The sequence below is a fragment of the Carettochelys insculpta genome, chromosome 17 (genome assembly GCF_033958435.1).
Source record: "Carettochelys insculpta isolate YL-2023 chromosome 17, ASM3395843v1, whole genome shotgun sequence".
Lineage (NCBI taxonomy): Eukaryota > Metazoa > Chordata > Testudines > Carettochelyidae > Carettochelys > Carettochelys insculpta.
This window is the reverse complement of record NC_134153.1, coordinates 24,920,538-24,936,101: the sequence shown is the minus strand read 5'-3', so window position 1 is coordinate 24,936,101 and position 15,564 is coordinate 24,920,538. Positions and strand designations below refer to the sequence as shown.

General features: G+C 39.7%; 1 protein-coding gene across 6 annotated transcripts in view; it reads left to right on the top strand.

Annotated features, from left to right (window-relative positions):
• The window catches only part of NCOA6 (nuclear receptor coactivator 6), a 64,843-nt gene that overhangs the window by 26,495 nt on the left and 22,784 nt on the right, over positions 1 to 15,564 (top strand). For 5 of the 6 annotated variants that reach the window (XM_075011875.1, XM_075011872.1, XM_075011871.1 and 2 more), the window contains 4 exons: positions 961 to 1,107; positions 2,096 to 3,215; positions 8,585 to 8,706; positions 11,524 to 14,457. In XM_075011875.1, coding sequence (XP_074867976.1) covers positions 961 to 1,107; positions 2,096 to 3,215; positions 8,585 to 8,706; positions 11,524 to 14,457 — 4,323 coding nt within the window. The remainder of the gene's footprint in view (positions 1 to 960; positions 1,108 to 2,095; positions 3,216 to 8,584; positions 8,707 to 11,523; positions 14,458 to 15,564) is intronic. The other variant, XM_075011876.1, reaches the window with a different exon arrangement.

Below are 15,564 nucleotides of genomic sequence, written 5' to 3'. Positions count from 1 at the left end.
AGAACTTGCTGATTCCCACAGTCTGAAGGTTATGTGTAACATAGCAGGAAGACTGTTCACTGTAAATAAAATACATATTAATTTTCTGGCTGTTTTTTTGTATAAAGGTTGATATTGTTGCCTGATCAGTCAGGAAACAGTTGTTACTATAATTGGCTATGGAGATGAAAGACCAGTTGTCAGCATGGTCAAATCTGTTCCTGAGACCTTTTATTAGTGTTCTTACTTTGCTATACAGAGAGAAATGGAAAACAGTTGTGGCTAAATCATATCTTCTTGTGAGGCTAGAGGTTGTGTTTAAAAAACAACAACAAAAAAACCCTCCCTTCAAGCACACAAATAGTGACAAAAAGTGTGTGCATGATGCTTTATAGGCAAAGTGTTCTAAAGAGTTCATAACCAATAATAAAGAATGCAAGAAGTTTCCACAAACTTAATATGTGTGTGGACTGCAGACCGAGTGTGATTAGGAAAGAGAAGGTTCTCCCAACCCCCCCACTAGCCTTAAAAATAAGGAAATTCGAGTACTGTGAAGTATTAATAGTTTTGTGTTCGGTTTTTTTGACTCTCCTTTGTGAATAAATAATAGTGTATGTCGAAAATACAGCACATGTAATCACATCTTGGTTCAAGACAGTCGTTTCTTAACCAGGTTTATTCAGGTAGATAGCTCTTTATGAACTGTGCTCAAGATTACAAATACACCAGCACAAGCATTTGTTTCAGTAAGTCAAAGTAGCTATAATTTTGTGTTTTAGTCTAATTTAAATTGCCTTTTTGGAAATTCCTAAAATGAAAATGGGTCACGAACTGGGTTGCTAGAATATTCTGATTTTCGTCGGTTCCTGTTTGCCAAACGTCCTTGCTAACCGGATGGGAAGACCTCCTCTGTTAGTCTGCACACACACAACCAAATTACAGAAAGTACGTTTGACTAATAAATAATTGTTTTCTATTAAGGAATGCCCAAGCGCCTCCCGCCTGGCTTTCTTGGAGGGCAAGCTAATCAAAACTTTATGCAAAGTCAGGTGCCGTCAACAGCACCAGGTACATCTGTGAATAGTGGAGCCCCTCAGCTACAAACAAGTCAAAATGTGCAACATACAGGTCTGTGTGAAATGTATTTCTCTCTGTATTCCTTAACATTGGTGTATTTGTTTTAATTGTTCTGTAATTTTCTTTTACTCCTGTAACGTGGGCAGCTTTATACAGTAAAAATATTCTGCCTTTGCCTGTTTTTATGTGACACCTGCTAGCTGGGGCCGGGAATACTGCAAAGGCAGCATGCTTAGCTTCCAGGTGGCAGGGAGTGCACAGCATTCTCAAACAAACAAAAAAAAAAAATCCCACGACAGCAATCCACAAACAAACCATGGTTGGTTGCTCAGAGTGGTGTTCCTTATGGGCTCCAGAGGTACCAGCATCCAGCCTTCTTTGTCTGGAAAGAAAATTGTGCCTCATTGCTGTCTCTCTGAGTATAGAAGTAGTAAAGGGAAGATCTATAAGGAATGTTGTCCCCACAAGAAGAATCTTTGGTGTAGTTTATAACACTCAGTAATATCTTTGTTTTAGAATAAATATGTCTGCATAAACATTAGTAAAACTTTATTGGAATATGAAAACTTTTAATTCTACTTCTGTTTAGGGACAGTTACATTTTTGTCTCTTTTGATTACAGGCAGTTTCCTTTTTAATGCATCAATCCCTTGAAAAATATAATCCTCCAGGCTGACTTATGTTCACAGTTCTGCAAGTTCTGATAATGTCATCTTGTCAGAATTCCACATATGTTGCTGTCTTTATTACGAAACATGTTATGGAATAGCTTCAAGATCTGAAGCGTATTTATGTAGGAGCAAACATGTTTTTACTGGATTGGATTAAGTCCTAGTCCTTTTTTAATTCCATAACACTTTCGCACATAGCGTCAGAGCGTGTGGCAGAAATTTGTGAATGTGTTTACCAACACATTAAATCACTGGTAAAATAAATGATAAAGTAAATTGGGGTGCTTCTCTTTTAATTAAGTTAAGTGGTGTGTCAAATGGCAATGCAGTTTTGTAATGTTTAATTTTACATTTTCATATTTTACAAGGCGGTCAAGGATCTGGCCCTCCTCAAAATCAGATACAGGTACCACATGGCCCACCAAATATGATGCAGACCAGTTTAATGGGAATTCATGGAAATATAAACAACTCACAGGCTGGTTCTAATGGAGTTTCACAAGTTAATATGGGCAATATGCAGGGACAGCCTCCACAAGGAACACAGTCTCAACTTATGGGAATGCATCAGCAGATTGTATCCTCCCAAGCCCAAATGGTGAACATTCAGGCTCAAGGATCTCTAAACCCTCCAAACCAAATGATACTTTCTCGAGCACAGCTCATGCCTCAAGGCCAAATGATGGTATCATCCCAAAACCAAAATCTTGGTCCTTCTCCACAACGGATGACTCCACCCAAGCAAATGATTCCCCCGCAAGGCCAACAGATGATGGCAACACATAATCAAATGATGGGACCTCAAGGCCAGGTCTTGCTACAGCAAAACTCAATGATGGAACAGATGATGACCAATCAGATGCAAGGCAATAAACAACCATTTAATTCTCAAAACCAGTCTAATGTTATGACGGGGCCAGCTCAAATAATGCGAGGACCAACCCCAAATATGCAAGGAAATATGGTGCAGTTCACTAGCCAGATGATGGCACAGCAAAGCTCTGTAAACGGCAATCCTTCTCAGGTTATGGGAATTCAAGGACAGGTTTTAAGACCCACAGTACCTGGCTCCCACATGCCTCAGCAACATGGGGACTCTGCTACTACAGGGAACAGTGATGTAAACTTGACACAGATGTTACCTGAAGTTCCTATACAGCAGTCCAATATGGTACCTTCCCATTTGCAGGCAATGCAAGGAAACAACAATAATTCAGGGAGTCATTTTACTGGACATGGGTTACCTTTTAATGCCTCCTTTAGTGGACCACCAAATGGGAATCAGATTTCCTGTGGACAAAATCCTGGTTTTCCAGTCAATAAAGATGTCACTCTAACAAGTCCACTGTTGGTAAATTTGCTACAAAGTGATATATCTGCAGGGCATTTTGGTGTGAACAACAAACAGAACAATCAGAATGCCAATAAACCCAAAAAGAAAAAGCCTCCAAGGAAGAAGAAAAATAATCAGCAAGTAGAACAATCAAAGTAGGTTAAACATTCTCATGCGGGAGGAATAACAGAATTTTGCATGCTGCTATAAAACTCTTTTTGAGAGAGCTGATTAAATGATGAAGCAATGGTAGTGCTGCCATTGCAGTTCTGCTTCATTTGGGGGTGGTGGGTGTAGGTGTAGGCAGGGGAAGTTATAAAAATTTGCCGTCATCCCAGTTATGTGCGTCGCTCACAATGGTTAAATGTTGGCATTTTCCAGTTGAAGGGCCTATGTGAGACTGCTGTCAGTGCCCTCAACTGTTTAGGGGGCTTGAAGGTGTAGAAGTTGTTTTATAATAGCAACAGAAGCAGCAGCTCTGTAGGGAGCATCCCTAATTACCCAGTCAGGGGAAGGCATAGCTCAGTGGTTTGAGCATTGGCCTGCTAAACCCACAGTTATGGGCTCAGTCCTTGAGGGGGTCATTTAGGGGTCTGTGGCAAACAGATTTAAAAAAAAAAAACAAAAAACTAAGGATTGTGCTAGGTCCTGCTGTCAGTGTGGGGAACTGGACTCGATGACCTCCCAAGGTCCCTTTCAGTTCTGTGAGATAGGTTTATCTCCATAATGTGAGAGGGGTTGAGGGGCCCTTTCAGGAGTGCTCCTAATTAGCATTAGGGGTTCACCTAAAATAACAATCACTATCTTGAAGCTGTTCTACTGAGTGCATTTTCCTCCACTACAGTGGAACAGACATCTTAGAAACTGAGCTTCATTAATCAATAAACCACTCATTTATAGCTATAAAATATTGTGATCAGCAAATCTTAAAATTTGGCTGACTACATATTTTAGGCAGGGCTGATAAGCTTGTTAAGGCTGTCCAATGTATTCTGTTCTAAGAGTCACATATCAGTTTGAGCTTAAGCACTTACAATTTGGCAAGTTTGCTATATGTCTAACTGAAATATGTCTAGAAAACTTCAGCCAAAATGCTTCTGCCCTTTCCAAGACCAAAGTTAAAAATACATTGTTTTGCTCATGTTAAAAATAAACTTCTGGCAGCCTTTTTTTGAAAAAGGTTTAGTGCCCCCATTTTTTGGAGCAGGGGTTTGAAATTGACATACGTAGTATTTGTGTCAGGGACATGCGCTGAGGCACTCCTTGATTAAGGTGCCCTAGTTTTGAGTGCCCAAACTGAGAGAGTAAGGACATGAATTTTTCAGTAGCTTGGCACTATAAAGCATTTCATTGGCACAGTTCTCATTGACTTCAGTTGCAGCTATGAGTGCTCACCATTTCTGCAGTTTAGACTCCATATTTGCAAATCATGCACCCGGAAATTTAGGAGCACCCAGTTAGTGACCACTTATGAGAAATTATTGGTTTAAGTGGCTTGCCCAGCACCACATAGGAGTTCTAAGGAAGGGATAGAATTAGTTTCTTCAAGACAGCATTTAACTGTCTTATCCATGAGACCATCCTTTCTTTTCCTACAATTCTCTGCTTCATTCTTGCTTTCTAGCTTCACTAACAAATGAAGCATTGCTCCTACAGACAAGTCTCTTTCAATACACAGTCCTAATATAGCCTTAAAACAGGCTCATCAGGTGCAAAGAATGAGACGGGGGTCCTGTAGAAAGAATAGTGTATAATTATGCATATGCACGAGGGGGACAAATTAAGCTGCACTGTCAACTTTAATTTTGTCATTTTCTAATGACTGAGTGTGTGCCCTTGCAATGTATCTTTTTAATGATTTACTGTATATACTAGTATGTTGCTTGTATGGTGCCCAACCTCCTGATGTGCTCTTCAGAGCAACTGAAGTGTTGCCACAAAGATGGCTTGTAGCAGAATTGTGTCCCAAAAATACCCTATCCCAGGAGCAGAGAACATTCTTAACAGCCTTAAGAAATAACTGTATCTTCACACATTTAGTAGAAAGATTCATGTATTCAGTCATATCAATTACATTCTTGAAAAGGATCTGATTTTTTTTCTCTTATTAGAATGTTTCATTTTTATCCATCACCTTCCAGCTAAAGATTTCCAAATGTTTTACAAACAGCTAACTACTCACTGTAAGAAAGGAATTTGTTGGTATGACTTCATCCACCTTTCAGATAAAGTACAGCAGGTGTTTAATAGCTCCCACCTGCATTGCATAGTAATTTAAAATAATGAAAACTTTAGTTGCCTGCCTTGTTTCCCACAGCGGCAATAAAATAATGTAGAAGAGAACAAAAGAGTGGCACGCTTTTTGAAAAGTACAATTGTTAATAATTAAAATACTTAAAGAAAACCAGGGTTAGTATTTTGTTTACAGCAGTTGCCACTTGATGGTCACCCAGCTTCATTGTGAGCCTAGAAGACATCAGTATATGGATTTGTAAAGCCGTCTGCTGGGTTTATGATGCCACATAAAACTATTTGTTCTTTTGACAATGGGAATGAACAATTCTACTTGCAGCTTGTTTGTATTTGTTTTAATACTATATTTTTATAGCAGTAGTACTTTAATGTCATTGCCTGGTTTTAACAAACTACTATTTTATAACCCTTTATACAGCATAGCAGTTTGATTCTAATTTTGGGTGGCTTAATATTGAACAGTATTGTAAGAGTGTGGCTATATTACAATGCTGCTGTACTCCCTTTTTATTCTAAACTGTTGCTTTTGCTAAACTTCATAGTCTTACTCAGGATTCTTTCTTTCTGCCCTTCCTCTCCATCTGGATATATGATGCTGTTTAGCGATGCTTTATGCTTTGTTTTCTGTGCAGTTCTTTCAGTGATTCTTTTAATTCTTAAGTATCAGAGGGGTAGCCGTGTTAGTCTGGATCTGTAGAGCAACAAAGGGTCCTGTGGCACCTTATAGACTAACAGAAAAGTTTAGAGTATGAGCTTTCGTGAGTTAACTCACTTCTTCAGATTCTTTAATTCTTAGTATTCTAAGTAGTTTTAATTTTTAACATATGTGGCTTGTGTTAACTCTTTTTGCACCAGGAATAAGAAGCTCTTTTCAAAGAGTTTTTCTTTAAAAATTACAGGGCTGTTTCTGTACAAGTCATAGGGAGGAATTTGGAGCAGCGAATTTTGACTAGAAATAGTACTACTGCGATGAGCATGTTAAAATTATTTCTATCTATATGCAATATTTACCATGGGCACCTACGGGAATCTTCATATACTAGGACCTTGTGATGCCAGATACTAACCAGAACACAAGGAGGGGCTTTAGAATTTTTTCAGGTTTCATTTTTCTTCTGGTAATTGTGCTTGTCATAATTGAGTTACTAAAAGTTATAATAGCCATTGGTTTTGTGAACTGAAAATATAGTATGAAAATGCCTTACTAGGTAATAAAAAATTGAGGATAGGTACATGAGTGAGCAGAACACTTAAATGAAGATCTATTGTGAGAGAAATAGTTAACCTGCAATCTTAAGAGGTCAGTTTAAAAGGGTGTAGCAGAAGAAAAAAAGTCAGGTCTTTATATCAAATTTTGCTCATTAGTGCAAACTTCTAAAATAGGCTTAGTATTATTAAGCATATGTTTAATTAGACATCTGCTCTACAGCTCCGCATGCATTCCCCTGTGTAGGGAGAGTGAACTAACAGAATGCAAACAAGGCATTGTGTAAATCCTGCACCTTAGGCTTACCCTAGGATTTGCAGAACCTAAGGTGCTGGTGTTATCAGCACTGTGGGGCAAAAGGGCATTTGGTAAGGTTTTGTCATTTTGAGATAAGGGTCGGAGTGCTTTTAAACTGGGAGGTGGAATGGAATGTTCCTAGTTACTCAAGTTGACAGGTATGGGGAGGTCTTGGTGACCCAGAATGAGTGGAAGAACCAAAGATTTTTACCCTCACGAAATGCGAGTGTGAACCTTTGTACAAAAGGGTCACTTTAGAGCCATGTCCAATGTTACTTTTTGCATGTCCTGATTCAACTTTTTTAAAACTACTCTCTATTTGAGTAATGCCTAGTAAGCCAAAGTGAGACTGGGCCAAAGGGGTCTAGTGGATAGAGAACTGAGCTTGGGAGATCATTCAGCAGTCCAGTGGCAGAGATGATCTTGGTCAAGTCTTTTTTTACCCCACTATATTTGTCCCCCAATAATTCCCAATAAAATAGAGATAAAGAAATTGTTAGCTCTTTCATAAAGTATTTTGAGATCTACTGATGAAAAGCACTAAATGAGTTTGATTTTATTACCTTGGCTTCTTTCTCTTTATGGAGAAGCACACCCTGCCTCTTATTTCTCAGAATAGGATTTTTGCAGGTAAATCTTGTTTCTGAACTGATTCTCTGTGGTGAAGGATTTCCACATAAACATTAGACTCAGATTTTTGGATCTGTTGCTGTTTTTTTAAATCCAAATGAGTGTGAGTGAAATTCAAATAACCAATATTTCATCCTGCCTCTCTACCATCCATATTTCAGTAATTCTTTGTGTAACTAATAATTTGTTTCCTCTAGCCTAATCTTCACTGAAATAAAGGACAGCATAGCTAGAGTGGACTTGGGTGTGCCAAATATCCTTCCACTAAGCACTGTAATTTTGCTGACCCCGTCCCTTGGAGTGTGTGCAGATAGTGGTGGAATGAAACTTCCATGGATCTGGCTCTTTTCTGTGTTAGAAAAAGACTGTTGTCAGTGTCTGTGAAGAGATTAGATACAATGGCCAAACTGACTGTTTTGATACTGCTTCTGCAGAATTTAAACATGCATAAGTTGCGTTCCTTTGGGACCAAGTAGCAGAGCCTCTGTATCCACTCTCCACAGATCTTTAAATTCTGGATAAATAGGCTCTGAAGCCTAGCATCTCAAGTCATTATTTCTGGAGTCTTGGTAGAGGACTGAGATACGGAACAAGTCCGTCACAAGTCTAATAAGGGAAGTCAAGGTGCAGGCCCTTTTTAAAAAAAATTACTCTTCTAACCATATGTGGTTACGCTATAGCTTTCGTTGTGGTATTAGAGAACTATTCAAATAAAGCAAATATAATGCAGTGTTTGTAATACACATTTGCATTCCTTTCAGCACCTGACTTTAATATGGAAGATAAGAACAGTGTCACAGATCAATAGAACTTTAGACCAAGTTGCCTCCTTTAGATCTTGTTTATTAGGCACTTGGACGGACCTTTTGGGCACATCGGTTCAGTTTTCCTCTGTACCGCTCTATCTTTGTGTGATTGTGGGCAGGTCATTTGACCTACGTGCATATCTGCCTATCGGTGAAATGGGGATGCTTTCTCACTTAAGTAAGGCTCTTTGGGATCTATGAATGAAAAGTGAGGGCGGGGGGGGGGGGGGGGATTACTCAGTCCTAAATAATTGAAGCAAATTTTGAACAAAATGTAGCATAGGCTCTGGAACCACTGAATGTTCATTAATTATGATTATTTCTGTTAAAGTTCTTCGGAAACACGATCAGCTGGCCTGGAGGAGACTGATCAGCCGCCGTTGCCTGGAGAGCAAGGAATAAATTTAGATAACACTGGCCCCAAACTTTCAGATTTCACAAATAGACAACCAGGTAATAACAAGTTCTTAATGACTATCTTTATTGTAATATACCAATGGTCAGCAACCTTTTCAGTAACACACGCACACACATTTTAGAACTGGAAAGGAATCCGAGAGTTCGAGTCCAGTCCCATGCACTCACAGCAGGACCTACCCCAATGGTTTTTTTAAATCTGTCTTGCCCCAGAACCTTTACAAGTCCCCTTCAGGATTGAGCTCACAACCCTGGGTTTACAAGGCCATTGTTCTAACCACTGAGCTATCTTTCCTCTCCCCCAGGCACACTTCAGTGAGACAATTCCATGTCACATCCACTTTTTTCAGCTGAATTGATTGCTCAAAAATATCACACTTACATTTATTATGGTTACGGTGTTACTAGAGAGGTTTGCGATGTAGTAGTGCATATAACAAGCTGAACAAGGAGCAAATGCATTAATGTTTCAAGTCCACCACAGAATACACCATCTTAGACAGTGAGCACACACACTTTCAGAATCTGCTCAGTGCTGTGCTAGGGATGTTGAGTAAATGAGTAACCACTGAAAAAAGATTCCCCTCCCTGCCAGCCCATTGGAGCCAGGACATGACATTTAAACCACTTCCCAACTCCAACAGGCTCCTTTCTTCCCTTCCTCATTCCCTTGCCACAGCAGGGTATGGGGGTGACTCTCCGCCAGCTTGTTTGGGCTGGGAAGCAGCATTTCAGCTGCCTCCCAGTTCAAACGGGGTCCTTAAGGGTCAGCGTTTTCCCCCCCACTGTGGCTCTGGAGAGAGCCACCTCAGGGGGAGCATTGGCGAACCCCATGCCAGCTGGGACTCAGGCATCCTTGCTGATTGAGTCCCAGCTGGCATGGAAAACCATTGTAATATGCAAGTGTGGTATATGGTATCTTTTGACAATGGGAATGTTATATCTGGGGATAAGTATTGTTTCTTAACTGACATCAGGGACTGGCAAATAGGTGTTTGTTATATAATTTTGTTTTATTTAAAGCTTTAAGTTGTAGTTGAATAGACACTTAAGGCCAAATTCTGCTCTGCATTATATCTGATGTATCCTTTTTTATTTAAATAGGATTATAGAGGGGTAACATTTTAACCTGTGAAATTTACTATAATTGCTGGGCCAATATTCACTTTCCTTTTTGTGTTTTTTCTCGTGAAATTTAGTTTTACAAACTAACTCTAATTGCCCTTTTTCTTTAAAAATTTGGACAGATAGCATTACTTTAAATGACTAGCTTTTTGTCACATTTTATCTCCAAAACATCATATCGCTTAGTGTTCAAAATATCATTTAAATGACTGTTAGTTTGCGTTGTTTCTCTGTAGGATGAGTTTCACTGGAGGGAGGAGGATTGCCAGGAATTAATTGATCAGCTCTTTGAGAGCATATTTAGCCCACATCAGGTCATATCTGCTAAATGAAGTTTGCAAAGGTGTAATAAAATTCTCATTGTATATTTTAAACAGTAGTGCCATCTCAACACTTCTTTCGCAAATAAAACCATTTTTTGAATATTTTCGTTTTTCTACCAAAATCTCTCTTCCTACACTTTTCTCATTTGATTGGATTGGGTTGGAATTTTTGTCATGGTTTGTCCTATACCTTGACATCCTTTACCCTGGTTTTGTGTGTACCATAAATGAAGAGATTTGTATTTGATTTGGAGCTCCTCTTAGGGCTTGCTTTTATTGTTTTACCTGTTTTCCCCCTTGGTTCTTATGTTTTTAAATCTTGCTGGTTGATGTGGCATAGAGTCAGAACATTTATCTTGTAAAGACTGATCTCTTTGCCTAAAATTAGAAGATTTTGTCTATTTTAATTTTTGAAAGATATTATTGATGAGGACACATACGACTTTTTAGAAGACATCTGATTGTTAACATTGGGGCCTAAAGGTCGACAAATTGATATAACAATGAGGTGCCCTGAGGCATCTTAAAGACTAGCAGATTTATTTGGGCATAAACTTTCCTAGGAAAAACCCACTTCATCAGATGCATCTGGTGAAGTGGGTTTGACCTACAAAAGCTTATGCCCAGATAAATCAGTTAGTCTTTAAAGTGCCACAGAACTTGTTTTTTCAGATACAGGCTAACATGGCTACCCCTTAGGCTTGTCAGACTGAGATGTATTTCTTAAATGATTCCATGGAGAAATAACGAGTATAAGTAAAAGACATACTTAGTTTTATCCTCCCACTAATATGAGAGACTACAGCTAGAGGACTTCTCAGATTTTAAACCATGCTGCCTCTTAAACAGCAAAAATGGTGGTCCTGACTATGTGACACAGTGTGGGATTTTGCAATGTATTCCTGAAGCTGTCAAATTCCAGTCTCATGTTTTCTCTTCAGAGTCCCACAGTTGCTGTTATGTCTTTGAAACGGGGGGCGGGGGGAGGCAATGTTCAACTCTGCGCATGTCAGCAAAAACATAGCTATAAAAGTCACTGCAGAGGCTTATTCTTCAAATGAAGTAGACCCAAAAAAAGCCACCACTGTAATGAAATTAAATGCCCACTGCAATTCAAGTTTCTGAAAGTCAGCTGTACATTGAATGATAGCGTTATATATGTCTCTTCAGGGCACTGGTGGTAGCAGTGGTGTCTGTGTGTTAAAATTTTTGCCTTGGTGAAATAACTCTTGGCATGGGAGCTGTAACCTAAGAATGAATATAAAAGTATATATATGAATTAAAGAGACTGCTGTTGTGTTAAAACATTTTTGTATCGGTGTGTGTTTTAGACCTGGTCACACACATACTGTTTTTTCTGCAGTTTCTAAGAATGACTGGCTTAGGTCTTATGTCTTTTTTTTAGGTTATCCATCTCAGCCAGTTGAACAAAGACCTCTTCAGCAGATGCCACCTCAACTTATGCAACATGCGCAGCAGCAGCAGCAACCACCACCACCCCAGGCACAGCCACAGAACCAGCAGCAACAGCAACAAATGATGATGATGCTTATGATGCAGCAGGATGCTAAATCAGTCAGGCTTCCTGTGCCACATCAACCTAGAGGCCCCTTAAACCCAGAAACTCAGAGAATGCCAGTGCAGCAGACTGGTAATATGCCAGTAATGGTTAGTTTACAAGGCCCTGGATCAGTACCTCCATCTCCAGATAAACAAAGAATTTCTTTGCCAGGCAATCCTCCTCTGGGGAATAGTGCGCGAAAGATGGTTTACCAAGATAATGTACAGAATCCTTCCAATTCACCACTGGGAGAAGTTTCATCAGTATCTTCTATCCCAGAAGGAAATGGAGCTGAGGGGCCACAAGCATCAGGGGCACAAATTAATATGACCTCTCACTTAGTAGCTTCACAAACTCAGTTAATGATGACTGGGCCAAAACCTGGACCTTCCCCACTTTCAGCTTCTCAAGGTGCAAGTCCTCAACAACAGTCTAATTCTCTGCCTAGCTCTCTCACGCACCATTTCCCAAATGTTGCCACCCCATCTCAAACTTCAAGACCTAAAACCCCAAACAGGGCAAGCCCCAGACCATACTATCCTCAGACTCCCAATAACCGCCCACCTAGCACAGAACCATCTGAAATAAGCTTATCTCCAGAGAGACTTAATGCTTCCATTGCAGGTCTCTTTCCTCCCCAGATTAATATTCCTTTGCCTCCAAGGCCTAATCTTAACAGAGGATTTGATCAGCAGGGTCTTAATCCAACGACTTTGAAGGCCATTGGACAAGCCCCATCAAATCTCACAATTAATAATCAGCCTGGTTTTGCTGCTCCACAGTCACATAAGCTGGATACTGTTGTTGTCAATTCAGGAAAGCAAAGCAGCACAGGAGGAACAAAACGAGCAAGTCCAAGCAATAGCAGAAGATCCAGTCCGGGATCTAGTAGGAAAACCACACCAAGTCCTGGAAGACAAAATTCAAAAGCACCTAAATTAGCATTGCCACCTCAGCCAAACCCATCACTTTTGCAAAACATGGAATTACAAAGAAACATGGTGGCTGGTCCAGCTTCTTTGCCAACGCCTGTGACAGCAAGCTTTCCAAATAACATGCTGCATACTCAGAATCCTGCAATTTCTGTATCTGTTATGACTGGCATTCCTGAGGATAGCAAAGAGGGCCTTAATGGTTCTCAAGACAACGAATGTCAGAATGCACATGTTGTCCAGGGTAACATAGACCAGCCTAATATTGAACTAAAAGGCATTCCCAGCCAAGAAATCAAAATGCTGGTCCCTGAAGAACAACCAAAAAAAGATGTGCCATCTTTAGATACCAACAAACTTCCCAGTCTGGAGGAAAATAAGGCTATCAGAGAAGCACCAACTTCCTTAAGTCAACTTCTTGATAATTCTGGAGCTCCTAATGTAACCATTAAAGCCCCTGGTCTCGCCAATCTTGAATTACCAGCAATGGTAACTTCTGGTGAGGAGCTAAAGAAGATAGGTGTTGTTACGCCGGTTCAGGATTCGTCTGCGAGCAAAGAGCCTTCTAGTTCCTTAACTTTGTCCCAGAATAATGAAGCTTGTTCAACTCAAGTGCACCAAGAACTAGGAGAGATTAATTTAAATGTTCCACAAAATGTCCCACCAGTAATACAAAGGCCTGTTAGCTCCTCCTCGATTTCAACTCCTTTACCACCCAATCAGATAACAGTTTTTGTAACTTCAAACCCCATTACATCTTCTGCTAACACATCAACACCATTGCCATCTCATTTACAGCCTACATTAGTTTCCACTGTTGTCACAATGCCCAATGTAGGTAACAAAGTGATGGTTTCTGAGGGACAATCAGCAGTCCAGTCTAATACCCGACCTCAGTTCATTACACCAGTTTTTATAAACTCATCTTCAATCATTCAGGTTATGAAAGGATCTCAGCCAAGTACAATACCAGCGGCACCATTGACCTCTAACTCTAATTTAATGCCTCAGTCAGTTGCTGTTGTTGGTCCTCTGCATATTCCACAGAACATAAAATTTTCATCAGGGCCTGCTCCTTCTAGCACATCTAGTAGTCCTGTCCCTAGTATACCAACAAGCAGGTCACTGGTTCTTAATCCACTGGCATCTTCTATTCAACTTCCTTCTCCCCCATCTATGGCATCTTCAAATGTTCTTCCACATCCCCATGTTCAACAAGTCAAAGATTTTAACCCAGATGAGTCCAGTTCTCAAGTTAGTGTATCTGCTGAGCAGGGTTCTGTAACAGTGACACAGTCTGGAACCATGGCTTCATCTCTTCTAACAAGTAGTCCAGGTTCTTCTGGAAACAGGCGAAGTCCGGTTTCATCTGGTAAGGGAAAGGGAAAAGTGGACAAGATTGGTCAATTTTTGCTGACCAAAGCATGTAAAAAAGTTACAGGCTCCCTTGAAAAAGGGGAGGAACAGCATTCTTTGGATGGAGAAATTGAAGGCCAGGGACTAGAAGTATCGGCCCCTACTAGTCTGGGAACAGATCTGTTACCTGTAGAACTAGACAACAGAACTGTGACACCTCCAGCACTCGGTCTTCTAAGACAGAGCACTTCTGGGCCTGGGAATTTGAGTGTGAACACGGCTGCTACTATTTCTGCTTCTGTATCACCAAGTGTATCAAGCAACACTCCTCCCACGAATGTACTGTCCGTAGTAACCACTCCTGTGATCTCAGAGCTTGCACCCACCGCTCCAAGCACTAATAATAACCGTGGTGGTTTACCAGCTGAGCAAATTGGGATTGGCTTAGTAGAGGAAAAAGGAGCACATCAGGGATTGCCACAGAATATAGGTACGTATTCTGTGTGCACTGTTCTCTCACACCTCTCACAATTAGGAGCCAGAAATTCAGTTAATTTGTGGAGATTTAGGCATCTGTATTTACAGTTAATGTAATAAAACCCAGACAGTTCAACAAAGGTTAATAACCCAGTTGCTGCTCCTAGAGCATTGTTTTTATAGATCTGAATGATATAATTGTGCTTGTACCTTTTATACTGAAAACACTTTTTCATAGAAATAAGCTTCTTGTTCTGTATTTAACTCAATTCTTACATAAGAGAATTGTTCTCAGTCACCTCTTGGAACAGTGTTTTCATAAAATTCATGGGTTCAGTTCTGTTAGTCTGAGCTTGTGAAAACGTTCCCAGTTCTAAAATTATTTTATTATGTGAAATATGTAATTTTTCTTGCTATCTTCAGCAGTTCTGAAAGATATATTTGTTTTAAAACACTCGTTTTCTTCCTCAAAAACATATCTTACCTTTAATGCTGTTATGAAGCAAAATGCTTAACATGAGATTTCAAGTGCTGTGTGATTAATTTCACTTAGGGGAAAAAAGTTGCATTTGAACACAAGTAAAGATGATAAAAGGTGCACATACAATTGCTGTTTCATCTCTTGTGACATCTAATTCCACCAGTTCTCCAACCAGGAAAATTATGTGTAGATTGGAAATTTTCTTGCTAGAGAATGAGCGTGCATTTTTGTATTATTTGGAATGATTTTTTTCTTTCAAATGAGCATGTGAAGTAAAACTTTTGTCCCAAAGAAATAAATGAGGCTAAGAACACTCAACGGTCAGCGTGAGCACAGGATCCCTCACTAAAAATATTAATTCTTTCTGGGGGATAAAAAAGCAGTCCTGTAGCACTTTCTGGAAAGTATTTATTACCATCAGTGGGCAGCAACTTGTTATAAAACTATACTTTTTTCACTTAAGAGTTTAAATACCCATATTTCAGACAGGCTATGTGATGTAAACGTGAGTGAATGTCCTGTGAGTACAGAAAGTATTTTGATATTTAACCTGTTCTTGTTGCTGTTATCTATCAAACAGCTGAACACATGTGAGATGTTTGAGCTAATTTTTGCTGGTATTTTGATAATGCCCTTGAA